Source organism: Mobula hypostoma, chromosome 1 (assembly GCF_963921235.1).
Source record: "Mobula hypostoma chromosome 1, sMobHyp1.1, whole genome shotgun sequence".
In the NCBI taxonomy this organism is placed as follows: Eukaryota; Metazoa; Chordata; class Chondrichthyes; order Myliobatiformes; family Myliobatidae; genus Mobula; species Mobula hypostoma.
In genome coordinates, this window is record NC_086097.1 from 202688916 (window position 1) to 202705210 (window position 16295).

The 16295-nt window shown below is 41.9% G+C and overlaps 1 protein-coding gene across 3 annotated transcripts in view; it reads left to right on the forward strand.

The window, feature by feature from the left end:
• spidr (scaffold protein involved in DNA repair) overlaps positions 1 to 16295 on the forward strand; it is a 282041-nt gene that overhangs the window by 53183 nt on the left and 212563 nt on the right. For all 3 annotated transcript variants that reach the window (XM_063063232.1, XM_063063243.1, XM_063063237.1), the window contains one exon: positions 13425 to 13681. In XM_063063232.1, coding sequence (XP_062919302.1) covers positions 13425 to 13681 — 257 coding nt within the window. The remainder of the gene's footprint in view (positions 1 to 13424; positions 13682 to 16295) is intronic.

The window sequence follows — 16295 nt, forward strand, 5'->3', positions numbered from 1 at the left end:
CCCAAAGACCTGCAGAACTGTAAGTTTCTTTTTGTACGACGAGGTGGACACCGGGCATCGCTACAGCGGCCCTACAAGGGGCCGTTTAAGGTGATCAGGAGCAATGGGTCCACGTTCGTGCTGGACATTGGGGGGAGAGAGGAGGTTTTCACGGTGGAACGACTCAAACCGGCCCATGTGGACCTGGCACAGCCGGTCCAGGCTCAGGCACCGCGGCGCAGGGGCAGAGCTCCCAAACAGAGGCCGATCCAGACTGTGGACATTGGGGGAGGTATCGCGGGTTCTGGGGGGGGGGGTTATGTGGCGACCCACTTTCTGGCACACACGAACTGGCTCACAACAGCGCGCGCAGGCAAAGGGCCAGCCCCAAAAAGGGTGCCAGGCCATCTTCACCAGCAGGGGGAAAATCCCGCGCGCGGAAAGGGTCTGGGAATAGGCATTCCCCACAGCAGTCCCGCCCAGGGAGGGCGGGAACGGGAAGGCTTTAAAGCAGGCCGCGAAGTTTGAATAAATCTCTTTCATCGCAACTCCAACTCACCGACTCCGTGTGGTTATTCTAGCGCTGTGTGTAGCACACCGCTACACTGTGACACAACGTACTGCAGAAGGTGGAAGTATGAAATATAAACACAATGCTGGAAGTGCTGAGCAGGTCATACTCACAGCAATCATGGTGATCCTCTCACAAGAAATTAATATGTCGGTAAAAGTCTGCTCAGACTGCAGTTAGATTACTGTGTTCAGTTCTGGTCGCCTCATTATAGGAAGGATGTGGAAGCTTCCTTCACAGGGTGCAGAGGGTATTTACCAGAAATCTGCCTGGCTTAGAGAACATGTCTTATGAAGAAAGTTTGCATTAGCTGGGGCGTTTCTGTTTGGAGTGATGGAGGATGAGGTGCCTTAATAGAGATGTATATAATTATGAGTAGCGTAGATCGAGTGGGCAGCCAGCACCTTTTCCTAGGGCAGTAATGACCAATATCAGAGAACATTCATTTAAGGTTAGTGGAGGAATGCTTAGGGGAGATGTCAGAGCTAAGTTTTTTACAGAGTTGTAGGTGCTGTGGCAGTAGAGGCTGATACAATAGGGATATTTAGGGATATTTAAAACACTCTTAAGGTATGCAGGTGGATGTAAAAAGAACATGGAGGGTTATGAGCTGTGTTGGAGAGAAGGTTTAGATTGACTATGGAGTGTGTGTGTGTGTGTATATAGATATAGATATACAGTGGCATGCAAAAGTTTGGGCACCCCGGTCAAAATTTCTGTTACTGTGAATAGCCAAGTGAGTAAAAGATAACCTGATTTCCAAAAGGCATGAAGTTAAAGATGACACATTTCTTTAATATTTTAAGCAAGATTACTTTTTTATTTCCATCTTTTACAGTTTGAAAATAATAAAAAAGGAAGAGGGCCCTAAGCAAAAGTTTGGGCACCCTACATGGCAGTACTTAGTAACACCCCCTTTGGCAAGTATCACAGCTTGTAAATGCTTTCTGTAGCCAGCTAAGAGTCTTTCAATTCTTATTTGGGGGATTTTCGCCCATTATTCCTTGCAAAAGGCTTCTAGTTCTGTGAGATTCTTGGGCCGTCTTGCATGGACTGCTCTTTTGAGGTCTGTCCACAGATTTTCAATGATGTTTAGGTCGGGGGACCGTGAGGGCCATGGCAAAACTTTCAGCTTGCGCCTCGAGGTTGTCCATTGTGGATTTTGAGGTGTGTTTAGGATCATTATCCTGTTGTAGAAGCCATCTTCTTTCGTCTTCAGCATTCTTACAGACGGTGTGATGTTTGCTTCCAGAATTTGCTGGTATTTAATTGAATTCATTCTTCCCTCTACCAGTGGAATGTTCCCCGTGCCACTGGCTGCAACACAAGCCCAGAGCATGATTGATCCACCCCCATGCTTAACATTTGGAGAGGTGTTCTTTTCATGAAATTCTGCACCCTTTTATCTCCAAACACACCTTTGCTCATTGCGACCAAAAAGTTCTGTTTTTCCAAAATGCATCAGGATTGTTTAGATGTTCCTTTGCAAACTTCTGACGCTGAATTTTGTGGTGAGGATGCAAGAAAGGTTTTCTTCTGATGACTCTTCCATTAAGGTCATATTTGTGCAGGTGTGGCTGCACAGTAAAACAGTGCACCACCACTCCAGAGTCTGCTAAATCTTCCTGAAGGTCTTTTGCAGTCAAACGGGGGTCTTGACTTGCCTTTGTAGCAATCCTATGAGCAATTCTCTCGGAAAGTTTTCTTGGTCTTCCAGACTTCAACTTGACCTCCACCATTTCTGTTAACTGCCATTTCTTAATTACATTAGGAACTGAGGAAACGGCTACCTGAAAACGCTTTGCTATCTTCTTATAGCCTTCTCCTGCTTTGTGGGCATCATTTATTTTAATTTTCAGAGTGCTAGGCAGCAGCTTAGAGGAGCCCGTGGCTGTTGATTGTTGGGACAAGGTTTGAGGAGTCAGGGTATTTATAAAGTTTTGAAATTTGCATCACCTGGCCTTTCCTAATGATGACTGTGAACAAACCATAGCCCTAACAAGCTAATTAAGGTCTGAGACCTTGGTAAAAGTTATCTGAGAGCTCAAATCTCTTGTTGTGCCCAAACTTTTGCATGGTGCTCCTTTCCTTTTTTTTTCACTCTAAAATTGTTCAAAACAAAAATAATACACTAATCTTGCTTAAAGTGTTGAAAAGAATGTTTCATCTTTAACTTTATGACTTTTGAAAATCAGTTCATCTTCTGCTCACTTAACTATTCACAGTCACAGAAATTTTGATCAGGGTGCCCAAACTTTTGCATGCCACTGTATATATAGAATTATATAGAGATATTTATATATATATACATATATAGATAGTTATAGATATCACTGAAATAATTGCTTGTAGATACTGTGGACTATTTGTAGTAATCTGACCCTTATGTATTTTTAGCCAAAAAGTTTGTGTTCATCTTCTCCAAATGCTTTGTGTTACTGGTTAAGTTCGCAATATTAATTGACTTTTTAAAAAATAAATCAGACTTGGAGTTTTACCTAATGGCCTTATGACAAAGCAGATAATCTATTGAGTTGCCATTGTCATTTACTTCAGTTATTTCCTCAAGAATTCTATAGGTTGTGGGTTTACTACTTTAATCTTGTGCTTATTACTTTTTGTGGATTCTGTTCTCTTCAGGTGAAAGTTGGTTGATAGCATGTGTTCTTAAGGTAGTTTCTCACAACTAAGGACTACTTGGATACAAGATTATGTTGTTTTGTTTTCTCCACCAATGTTTATATTGGTTGATGTCTTTCTGTGGCATTTTTGCTAATAAATTAGTGTTATCCAAAGAATTGAAAAACTCCAATGAGTGTTTGTTCTATTTTCTGAAAACCAGGATTGTTTGAAAATTAAAACAGATTATTTTGAAAGAAGTTAGTCATTCAAGCAGCATTTGTGTAATAAACTGAGGAAGAGGTGTGTGCAAGAGCATTAAGTGGTTTCTCTTTCCACAAATCTGCTTGACTGAATTTTCTATTTTTATTGCAGGTTCCAGTAAAGTCAATTCTGTTAGTTTTAACTGATTTGAAAACCATATTGGTATCTTGAGATATTGGTGACATGTTGTCATGACAACCACCCTTTCCTCAGTGTCAACAAAGGAGCTGGCCATTGACTTCAGAAAGAAGAGCAGTGCACATGCTGAGAGCTTCAGGTCTCTAGGTGTGAACATTACTAATTGTCCAACCACACTGATGTCATGACATTGAAAACTCATTAGTGCCTCAACTTCTGCAGGAGGTTAAAGAAACTCAGCATATCCCTGTTGAGTCTTTCCATTTTTTTTTCACAGCACCATAGAAAGCATTCAGTCTGGATACAGGACAGCTTGGCATGGCAACTGCTCTGCACGTGACCACAAGAAACTGCCGAGAATTGTAGACATAGTTCAGTACATTACAGGAACTAGCCTGCCCTTTATAGATTCTGTCTAACCTTGATGCCTCAGTAAATCAGCTGCCATAATCAAAGGTGTCCCATCCACCCCGGTTATTCTCTCATTTCCCCTCTACCATCAGGCAGAAGATAGAAAAGCCTCAATGCATGTACCAACGTGCTCAAGGACAACTTCTATCATGCTGTGATCAGAGTCTTGAACTCAATAAGACAGATTCTTAACCTCAAAGTGGTGACGATTTTGTACTCTATCTTTTACCTGCACTGCACTTTTTCAGTAGCTTTTGCACTTTATCCTGTATTGTTATTATTTTACTTTATTCCAGCTTAATAAAATGTGTAATGATTTCACCTGAGTAAACAGAATGCAAGACAAGCTTTTCACTCTGTAAGACCATAAGACATAGTTCAGAATTAGGCGATTCAGCCCATTGAGTCTGCTCCACCATTCCATCATGGCTGATTTATTATCCTTCTCAACCCCATTCTCTTGCTTCCTTCCTCTGATATCCTGATTAATTAGGAATGTATCAACCTCCGTCTTGAATATACACAACGACTTGGCCTGCACTGCTGTCTGTGGCAATGAATTGCACAGATCCACCACAGATGGCTAAGAAATTTTTCCTCATCTCTGTTCAAAATGGATGTCCCTCCACTCTGAGGCTGTGCCCTCTGGTCTTCGACTCCCCCATTGTAGGAAACATCCTCTCCATCTATTGCATCACTGCCTTTTAATAAATCCCCCCCCTCATTCATCTAAATTCCATTGAGAACAGGCCCAGAGACATTAAATGCTACTCATATGTTAACCCTTTCATTCCTGGGATCATTCTTGAGAGCCTCCTCAGTACCCTGTCCAATGTCAGCACATCTTTTCTTAAAATCAGGCCCAAAACTCTTTATAATACTCCAAGTGCAGTCTGATCAATGTTTTATAAAGGCTCAGCATTATATCCTTGTTTTTTGTATTCTAGTCCTCTTGAAGTGAATGCTGACATTACATTTGCCAATACATTACATTTGGAAGGGTCTCGGCCTGAAATGTCAACTGTACCTCTTCCTAGAGATGCTGCCTGCCCTGCTGCGTTCACCAGCAACTTTGATGTGTATTGCTTGAATTTCCAGTAACTGCAGAATTCCTCATGATTACATTTGCCTTCTTTATTGCAACTCAACCTGCAAGTTAACTTTTCGGGAATCTGCATGAAGACTCCCAAGTCCCTTTGCACCTCTAAATTTTGATTATTTTTTCCATTCAGAGAATAGTGCATACCTTTATTCCTTTTACCAAAGTGTATGACCATGTACTTCCCTACACTATGTTCTATTTGCAACCTCTTTGCCCATTCACCCAATCTGTCTCAGGCCTTCTGCAGATGCCGAACTTTCCTCAACATTGCTTGTTCCTCCACTATCTTCGTATCATCCTCAAATTTGGCCACTAAGCCAACAATTCCATCACCCAAATCATTGATATATAACTTGTAAAGGCATGGTGCCAACATATACCCCTGCAGCACACCACTAGTCGCCACAACCAACCACAAAAGCCCCCTTTATTCCCACTCTTTGCCTCCTGCAAATCATCCATTCTTCTATCCATCGCTAGTATCTTTCCTGTAATACCACGGGCTCCGATTAAGCAGCCCCACGTTTGGCACCTTATTAGAGGCTTTCTGACTCTCCTTTGTCTATCCTACCTTTTATCTCCTCAAAATACTCCCAACAGATTTGTCAAGCGAGATTCCCCCTTAAGGCAGGAGCTTTTTTATGCCATGGACCCCTACCATTAACTGAGGGGTCCATGGACCACAGGCTGGGAAACCCTGCCTCGGAAACAGTACAGACTTTGGCCTACTTTATCATGTGCCTCCAAGTACCCCGGAACCTCATCCTTAATAACAGACCCCAAAATCTTTCCAATCACTGAAATCCGGCTAACTGGCTGATAAGTTTCTTTCTTCTGCCTCTTTCCCTTCTTAAAGAGTGGAGTGACATTGCAATTTTCGAGTCCTCTGGAACCATTCCAGAATCTAGTGATTCTTAAAAGATCATTACTAATGCCTCCACAGTCTCTTCAGCTACGTCTTCAAAACCCTGGGGTGAGATGCATTTGGTCCAAGTGACTTATTTACCTTCAGACTTGTCAGCTTCCCAAGCACCTGCTCCTTCTGCCCCCTGATGCCTTTGTATTTCTGGCATTCTGCTAGTGTCTTTCACAGTGAAGACTGTAGCAAATTCGAGTTTACTACTAGAATTGAAAGCTACATCTAATACAGTTTCACCATGATGACATTTGAACAAATTTAATCAAGCAAAAAAAAAATCCTCGGAATGCTTTTTTCCACTATTTTAACTTAACACGTGTTTCCACCAGTCAGTCAATAGTCATTATAGATCTAATTAAAGGTGCTTAGGATGACTGAGTGAGCACTGCCTATCAAATACCCATTGATATTAATCCTCCCTTAATCCACTTTATTTTTCTCTACCTTCCCCTCCCCCATATTCGACCTGTACTCTCTATAGTAGCCAATTAAGTCAGGTCAAGTGTAGAAACTAACTTAGCAACCTGCATGTTTCTAGAATGTAGGAGAAAACCTGTGCACCAAGATGCAACCAGATAGTCATGGTGAGAAACTCCATGCAGCACTGGAGGTCAGGATCAGACTCCGGATGCTGGAGCAGTATTTTGCAAATGTGCCACTGGGCTGCTATATTATTTGTAATCAGTTGTCTGCATTATTGGGATATGCACTCTGAGGCTACTTTATCAGGTACCTCCTGTATTTAATAAAGTGGCCACTGAGTGTAAGTTCATGGTCTTCAGCTGCTGTGTAGCTCATCTACTTCCAGGTTCAACTTGTTATGGATTCAGAAATGCTATTCTACACGCCAATGTTTTAATGTATGATTATTTGAGTTACTGTTGCCTTCCTTTCACCTTGAATCAGTCTGGCCATTCTCTGACCTCTCACATTAACAAGGTGTTTTTGTTTTTACTGATGCTCACGGTATGCTTTTTGATTTTCGCACCTTTCTCTGTAAACGAGAGTCTCATATGTATCTGAAAATCCTAGATCAGCAGTTTCTGAGTTACTCAAACCACCCCATCTGGCACCAACAATCATTCCACAGTCCAAGTCACTTAGATCACATTTCTTCTCCATTCTGACGTTTGGTCTGTACAACGACTGAACCTCGACCTTGTCTGCATGTTTTATGCATTGAGTTGCTGCCACACAATTGGCTGATTATATATTTGCATTAACAAGTAGGTATACATGTATACCTAATAAAGTCGCCACTGAGTGTATCTTGCTCGATATGGCCCATTGCCCAGTGCTGGATCCACAGTCATTTGCCTGCACGCACTTGCATGGTCTGGATGTAGAGGGCAATCTGTCCCACCTTCTGCATCTGCAAGTGAGGTGTAACAAGACCTTGGATGGCTTACTACTGAGGCCCGGGAATGCTTTGACAGGAGGCAACAGAGAACAGACACTTTTAAAACTATTACAGTGGATATAAATTGTTCAAAACAATGGTTATTTGGATTAAAACAGTCAAATACAAAAATCAAAAAATTGTAAAAAAAATATTAAAATTAAATAAATAAAAAAATAGATGATCTCTCATCTCTGGGCCATGATTCCCCTTCAGATGAATGTGACTCTCATCTTTAGACAGGTCTTATTTGGCAGGTCATGTTGATCCAGAAACCAAGCAAACTGATAGATATGTTGGTTTCACTGTCCTGCATTTGACAGTTTGTGCCCATCCTTCAGCTTTGCAGAGATTTAATAGACTGGAATGTAGCACGTCTGGTCAGAACCACTTGTGTCTGTCAGGTTGATTTGTATTCCTATGAAATTTTGATTTCTGTTTTTGAATGAAGACAGGCTTTTTGTAAACATATTCTGTAAAATTACCAACAGTTTTTGTCTGTTCCTAATTTTTTGTGAGAAGGTGAAGTTGAGTTACCTCCATGAACTGCTGTAGTCCTGATAAAGATAGTCTCACAGTAGGTAGTTACAAGCATTTAAACCCCAGTGACAATGTTTCAGAGATTGGATAGTTCTATGATTTGGCAGGGAATCTGCAAGTAATACTATTCCCATGCCTCTGCTGTCCGTCTGATATAGGAGTGGTGCTTTTGCAGCAGGTTTTACAAGTGACTGGGCTTTATTTGGCGTTTGAAGCGATTTGGCATTTCAACAAATACACTCAAAAACTTCTATACTTGTACCGTGGAGAGCATTCTGACAGGCTGCATCACTGTCTGGTATGGAGGGGCTACTGCACAGGACTGAAAGAAACTGCAGAAGGTTGTAAATCTAGTCAGCTCCATCTTGGGCACTAGCCTACAAAGTACCCAGGACATCTTTAGGGAGCAGTGTCTCAGAAAGGCAGCGTCCATTATTAAGGACCTCCAGCACCCAGGCCATGCCCTTTTCTCACTGTTACCATCACGTAGGAGATACAGAAGCCTGAAGGCACACATTCAGCAATTCAGGAACAGCTTCTTTCCCTCTACCATCAGATTCCTGAATGGACATTGAAGGTTTGGACACTACCTCACTTTTTTTAGTATACAGTATTTCTGTTTTTGCACATTTTTCAATAATCTATTCAATATATGTAATTGATTTACTTGTTTATTTATTATTATGTTTTATTTTTTTTTCTCTCTCTCTCTGCTAGATTATGTATTGCATTGAACTGCTGCTGCTAAGTTAACAAATTTCACGTCACATGCTGGTGATAATGATTCTGATTCTGATTTTACAGATGGTTCTCGGATGAGAGTGAATGTTTAGGTGGTAGATGTGGTGCTGATGAAGCACAGTGGTTTGATGTATTTGAGTGTTGCTGCAGCTGCATTAACAGACTAAAGTTAAGCATAGTCCATTACACTTTTAGATCTGGGGCATCACTTGTAACAGGTACTCAATCTTGGAATCTTGTATTGCAGCAACAAAGTGGCTGGTGCAATCCAGCGTTAGGCCAGATGATAATCACACAATGTTGGTGGTGGGAGCTCAGCAATTGTGTGCAAAACATAGTCCAACAAGATGAGGGGCTGTGCGGGACTTGGTGTTGGGTAATAGAAACATAGAAAATCTACAGCACAATACAGGCCCTTCGGTCCACAAAGTTGTGCCAAACATGTCCCTACCTTAGAAATTATTAGGCTAGCCCTCTATTTTTCTGAGCTCCATGTACCTATCCAAAAGTCTCTTAAAAGACCTTATCGTATCCGCCTCCACCACTGTTGCCGGCAGCCCATTCCACGCACTCACCACACTCTGAGTAAAAAACTTACCCCTGACATCTCCTCTGTATCTACTCCCCAGCACCTTAAACCTGTGTGCTCTTGTGGCAACCATTTCAGCCCTGGGAAAAAGCCTCTGACTATCCACACGATCAATGCCTCTCATCATCTTACACACCTCTATCAGGTCACCTCTCATCCTCCATTGCTCCAAGGAGAGAAGGCCGAGTTCACTCAACCTATTCTCATAAGGCATGCTTCCCAGTCCGGGCAACATCCTTGTAAATCTCCTCTGCACCCTTTCCATGGCTTCCACATCCTTCCTGTAGTGAGGTGACCAGAACTGAGCACAGTACTCCAAGTGGGGTCTGACCAGGGTCCTATATAGTTGCAACATTACCTCTCGGCTCCTAAACTCACTCCCATGATTGATGAAGGCCAATACACCGTATGCCTTCTTAACCACAGAGTCAACATACGCAGCTGCTTTGAGCGTCCTGTGGACTCAGTCCCCAAGATCCCTCTGATCCTTCACACTGCCAAGAGTCTTACCATTAATACTATATTCTGCCATCATATTTGACTTACCAAAATGAACCACTTCACACTTACCTGGGTTGAACTCCATTAGCCACTTCTCAGCCCAGTTTTGCATCCTATCAATGTCCTAGTGTAACCTTTGACAGCCCGCCACACTGTCCACAATGCCTCCAACCTTTGTGTCATCAGCAAACTTACTAACCCATCCCTCCACTTTCTCATCCAGGTCATTTATAAAAATCACGAAGAGTAAGGGTCCCAAAACAGATCCCTGAGGCACTCTACTGGTGACTGACCTCCATACAGAATATGACCCATCTACAACCACTCTTTGCCTTCTGTGGGCAAGCCAGTTCTGGATTCAGAGCCTGGCCAAGTGACCAAACTTTCAGCGAGTGAACAATTAGGGAACAGTGACCACAACTCCTTAAGTTTTAAGATAACTATAGATAAGGAGAAGTTTGGACCTTGCAGGAGGGTATTAAGTTGGAGCAATACAAATTATGGGTGCGTTAAGCAGGACCTAGGGAGAGTTAATTGGGAAAAACTGGTTTTGAGCGTTTCCACATCTGACGTGGGGGTGTTTAAAGACCAACTGCAAGGAGAACAAGACAGGTATGTTCCAGGAAAAAGAAAGGACAAGGATGGCAAGTGATTAATTTAGTCAAGAAGAAAAAGGAAAAGAATGTAAAGCTTAAGAAGGTCAAATGAAACAGAGCCCTTGAGGATTATAAAGAAGCCCAGAAAAAATAACTCAAGACAGGAATTAGGAAAGCCAGGAGGGGCTATGAAAAGTTTTTGGCAAGTAGAATTGGCAAGAGAATCCTAAGCTATTCTATATATACATCAGGAGCAAGAGGATAACTAGGGAAAGGATAGGACCACTCGAGAATAAGGCGGGGGGGAGGGATATTTGCGGAGAATGTAAGTAAGAACCTTAATGAATAGTTTACATCAGTATTTATCAAGGAGAAAGGCTTGGATAATAGGGAGATCAGTGCTGAGTGTATTGATATGCTCGGACATTTTAAGGTAAAGGAAAAGATAGTGTTAGATCTTTTAAAGACCATCTAGGTGATAAGTCCCTGGGGCCTGATGGGATATACTTCATAAACACAAAATAATCTGCAGATGCTGTGATCAAAGCAACACTTTCAGTATGCTGGATGAACTCAGCAGGTCGGGCAGCATCAGTTAGAAACGATGAGCCGACGTTTCAGGCTGGAACCCTTCGTCAGGACTGAAGAATGAAAGATGGGGAAGGATTTGAAGAGTGCTTGTAGCTTCAGTTGAAAGACCAGTAATTTGAAAGACAAAGGGGTGGGGGAGGGGAAGCATTGACATCATAGCCCTGAAAACAATGGGTAGTAGAAGAAGGAGGCGGAACCATGAGGGAGCTGGGGGAGGGGGTAAATAGGGATAGAGGAAGGGAGGGGGAGGGAATTACCGGAAGTTGGAGAATTCTATGTTCATACCAAGGGGCTGGAGACTACCTCGACGGTATGTGAGGTGTTGCTCCTCCAACCTGAGTTTAGCCTCATCATCGCAGTAGAGGAGGCCATGTATGGACATATCTGAATGGGAATGGGAAGCAGAGTTGAAGTGGGTGGCTACTGGGAGATCCTGTCTGTTGTGGCGGATGGAGCAGAGGTGCTCGACGAAGCGATCCCCCAATCTGCGTCGGGTTTCACCGATGTAGAGGAGGCCGCACCGGGAGCACCGGATGCAATAGGTGACACCAACAGGCTCACAATTGAAGTGTTGTCTCACCTGGAAGGACTGGTTGGGGCCCTGAATGGTGGCAAGAGATGAGGTGTAGGGACAGGTGTAGCACTTAGGCTTTGAAGTGCCGGGTGGGAGATCAGTGGGGATGGACGTTCAGATAAGGGAGTCGCGGAGGGACCGATCCCTGCGGAAAGCGGAGAGGGGTGGAGAGGAAAAGATGTGCTTAGTGCTGGGGTCCTGTTGAAGGTGGCGGAAATTGTGGAGGATAATGTGCTGGATCTGGAGGCTGGTGGGGTGGTAGGTGAGGACAAAGGGAACTCTGTCCCTGTTGTGGTTGCGGGAGGATGGGGTGAGGGCCGAAGTGGGGGAAATGGAGGAGATGCGGGCGTTTTTTGATGAGGTGACAAGGGCGATTGATCAAGGTAGAGCTATGGATGTTGTATGCATGGATTTTAGTGAGGTGTTTGACAAGATCCTTCATGGGAGGCTTATCGAGAAGATTAAGATGCATGGGATCCTTGGTGAATTGACTGTTTGGATTCAGAATTCACTTGCCCATAGAAGTCAGAGGGTAATGGTTGAAGGGACTTATTCTAGCTGGAAGTCTGTGATTAATGGTGTTCCACAGGGATTTGTACTGGAACCTCTTGTTTGTGATGTTTCTCAATGACCTGGATGAAAATATGGATAGGTGGGTTGTAGGTTTGCAGATGATACGAAAATTAGTGGTGTTATGGATAGTATAGAAGACTGGCAAAGAATACAAGAGGTTCTAGATCAGTTGTGGATATGGGCTGAGAAGTAGCAGATGGTGTTTAACCCGGCTAAATGTGAAATATTGCAGCTTGGTAGATCAAATATAAAAGAGACATACAGAATCAGAGTCAGATTTAATATCACCGACATATATTATGAAATTGTTAACTGTGGCAACAGTATAATGCAGTACATGATAAATAATAAAAAAACTGAATTACTGTAGGTATATATGTGTATATTAAATAGTTAAATTAAGATAAGTAATGCAAAAAACAGAAATTTTAAAGGAAGTGAGGTAATATTCATGCATTCAATGTCCATTTAGAAATTGGCTGGTACACAGGGCAAGGTCTATAACAGTATTGATAAGCAGAGGGATCTTTGGGTCCAAGTTCATAGCTCTGTGAATGTGGCTACACGGGTTGATAGGGTGCTTATTAGCATAGGCATTCAGTTCTAAAGTCAGGAAGTGATGTTGCAGCTTTATAAAACTCCAGTTAAGCTGCATCAGGAGTATTGTGTACAGTTCTGGTGAAGAATGTTGAGCTTTGGAGAAGGTGCAGAAGAGGTTCACCAGGATGTGTCTGGATTAGAGGGCATGTGCTATAATCAGGAGTTAGTATTGATGATTCTCGGGGTATTCTCCTACCAGTATAATATTGCGCTTAAGCAAAAGGGGTGTAATTGGAGATGTTCTTATTTTTTCATGGTGCTGAGGAAATGAATTGAGAATATATAACACCTTTGCTTTGATTCCTCCTTTTCCACTGTTTTTATATACTTCTGTACAATGTACTTTTAAGTTTAGGGCTTAATATTTTAGCCAGAGTTAAAATGTGTCTTCAGACAACTATTTAAATTTTTGAGAGTAATGAGAAGGCAAAAATGAAAATAGAGTATTGTCACTGACATGAAAAATAAACTGAAATAAGTTTTCAACTCATGGTACATATTTAATGTTTAATTGTGTGCAGTGTGTGGGAGAAAGTAGAAGTATGGTGGTCCTGAATGTAGCTCAGTTCTGGGAATATTTTCCTGTTTATTTTGTAAAAGGATCTGTGGTATGACTACAAGTGAGACACTTCTTCAATCAGCTTCTTTGCTTTGTCAATATAGTGACAGATTTACAATAGAATCATGTATAGGTAACTTGAATCTTTCATGTTTTAGGTAACAGAAGATATTTTAGAATTTTCATCCAATAGTGACTGCACAGCTGAACAGGATCAAGCAGAAAAATCCACTCCACCTATTTCTATACAGCCAAGTGCATCTGCTTGTGACCCTGGATATAGTCAGCGCTCCGTCAGGTCAGCAAGTGATTGGTTGAAATGTGCACAAGCATTTCTACGGACACCTGAGAAGGAAAAGAGAAAGCTATTAAAAACCCCAGAAGATTCAGCCAAAAAGAGAAGAAAATTTCTAAGGTGAGTCAGGATAGTATGCACTTTTATGTTGCATGTGTATAGAGTCGTACAATACAGAAACATATCCCTGCTGATTCGCCCTGCCCCACTGTCTACACTGATCCCTTTTGTCTGCGTTGGGGCATATTCTTCTATGCCTTGCCTATCTGTCTGAATGCCTTTTCACATGTTAATTGTATCTGATTCCACCACCCCCTCTGGCAGCAGGTTTTCAATATCCTCCAACTCTCTTTGTAAAGAAAACACTTCACCACCAATTCCCTTTCCAAACAAAAAAGTTTCTTCTCACCTTAAACCTTACACTCTTGTCTTTGATACCACTAGTGTGTAAAAAGCACTTTAACTATCTTATCATATTTTTGCGTTTCATAATCTTATTTACTTCTATCATCACCCCTCATTCTCGTTTGCTCCAGAGGAAACAAGACCATCCTAAATAATCTCTCATACCTAAAGAATTTCAATCCAAGCAACATCCTGGTGAAACTCTCCTGCACTCTCTCCAGTGTAATCACATCCTGATATAAGAACATAAGAAATCGGAGCAGAAGTAGGTCACCTGACCCACTGAGCTTGATCCACTATTCAATAAGATTGTGGCATATCTGGCCATAGACTTCAGCTCCACCGACCTGCCATTTCCCTATTACCTTTAATTCCTCTCCTTTGCTAAAATATGTCCAACTGTGTGTGAAATATATTTAATGAGTTAGCCTGTACTGCTTTACTGAGCGGATAATTCCACAGATTCACCACTCTGTGGGAAAAGTAGTTCCTCCTGTCCTTCCAATAGTGTTGCAACCAGAACTGCGCTAAGTACTCTAACATTGACATATTTTCTCTAATCTTTTCACCACAGGTGTAGCCTATTCTACTAAAGTTTTCATTATTTTAAGCTATTTGCAGTATATTGCTTTTGATTGTATTTCTTGTTTAATAATGCAAAAACTAAAGATTAATCAATTGCAAATTTTTTCTCATGCAACTTCCCTACAAATACTTTGTGGTAATGAAAGTATACAAGTGATTATGAGATCAAGAACTAGAGTAAATATTCTTTATTATAAAGCTGTACAAAACAATGATTCACACTTTATTTAAAATATATTTTCAATAATTACATCTCAGACTTTCCAAACCTTGAGATGATCATAATTAAGTTTTTAAAGCAGAAAAGGCATATGATCCACTTCCATTTAGAGGGATATGAGCATTGTGTAGGTGGAAGGGATTAGTTAGTTAGGTATTTAAATGCTAGTTTAAAATTATAGGCAGAAGGCCTGATTCTGTGCTGTATTGTTCATGGCTGTAAACATGCAGGTTTAACAGGCAATGTGGCAAATAGGCAGACTGATTTTCGTTGTCAGAATTTGCACACAATATGCAGTTATGCAGGGCCTCACTGAGTTTGCAATTGTGATATTGTATACTTCTGGCTTTTTTACAGAAGGGACGATATACTTGCAATAGTAGGATTGCAATTGATTCCAGAGGAAGGGGGTATTGGTTGGGTGGGGGTAGGTTCTGTGTGGAGAGAAATGAGAGACAGGACATTTCCTCTCAAGTTTAGAAGAATAAAAGGTCATTTTCATTGAAAGATTCAAGGAGGAGGCAGGAGGAAAAGCAACAGTAGGAAGCTTATAAAGGTCCTGAGAGGCAGAGCATCAACGAGAAGCTGAAAAAAGAGCCCTTCTCCTTGGCTCATAAAACTTTTGAGAAATATATTTACATCAGCCAGTAGAAGTAGGCTGTAAATGAACAGCCATTGTAAGAGTGGGCTAGTGTTTGGGTGGTAAATTAAGAGACTTTGGCTCATATGGCTTCAGTGAGCATGGCTCAGATAAGGTTAGTTGAATTTCCTTTTTAGCCTTGGAGCGTACGGATGGCAGTTAAGGCAGGAAGACTTCAGTATCCATGAGGACTTCACCTGTGGGAAGTGTGTCCCGCTGCAGCTTCTGACTGACTATGTGAAGGAGCTGGATATATGGAGTTGAAGTTACACTCAGGATCGTCCAAGGTGCTGGGAGTTTCATAGATCTCAGTTTTAGTGAGGTGGTCACATCTAGGGTATAGGCAGAAAGTTGTTGAGTGACCACAAGCAAAGGAAAAGGGAGTTGTCAGATAGTGCATGGTTCTCCTTTGGCCAGTCCTCTCGAAAACAGGTATACCATTTTGGATACTGTTGGTGGGGATAGGAGGGGTGACAGTCCAGGAGAAGGCAGCAGTTGCTCGTTCAGTGGCACCAGAACTGGTTCTGAGGCACAGTGGGAAATGGTGAAGGCAGAAAGAACTATAATGATAGGGGACTTAATACTTAGAAGGGCAGATAGGATCTGTGATCTCAAAATAATGTTGTGTTGCATCCCTAGTGCCAGATTCAGGATGTCACAGAGCTACAGAACATTCTTAAGGGGGAAGATGAGCAGCCAGAAGTAATTTGCACATTGGCACAAATGACTTTGGCAGAGAAAGGGATGAGGTCCTGCAGAGTGAATATAGGAAGCTTGGGAAGAAGTTAAAAACCAGTACTTTGAGGGTAATAATCTCTGGGTTGCTTCCAGTGTCATGTGCAAGTAAGGGTAAGAATAGGAGGATATAGCAAATGAATATGTGG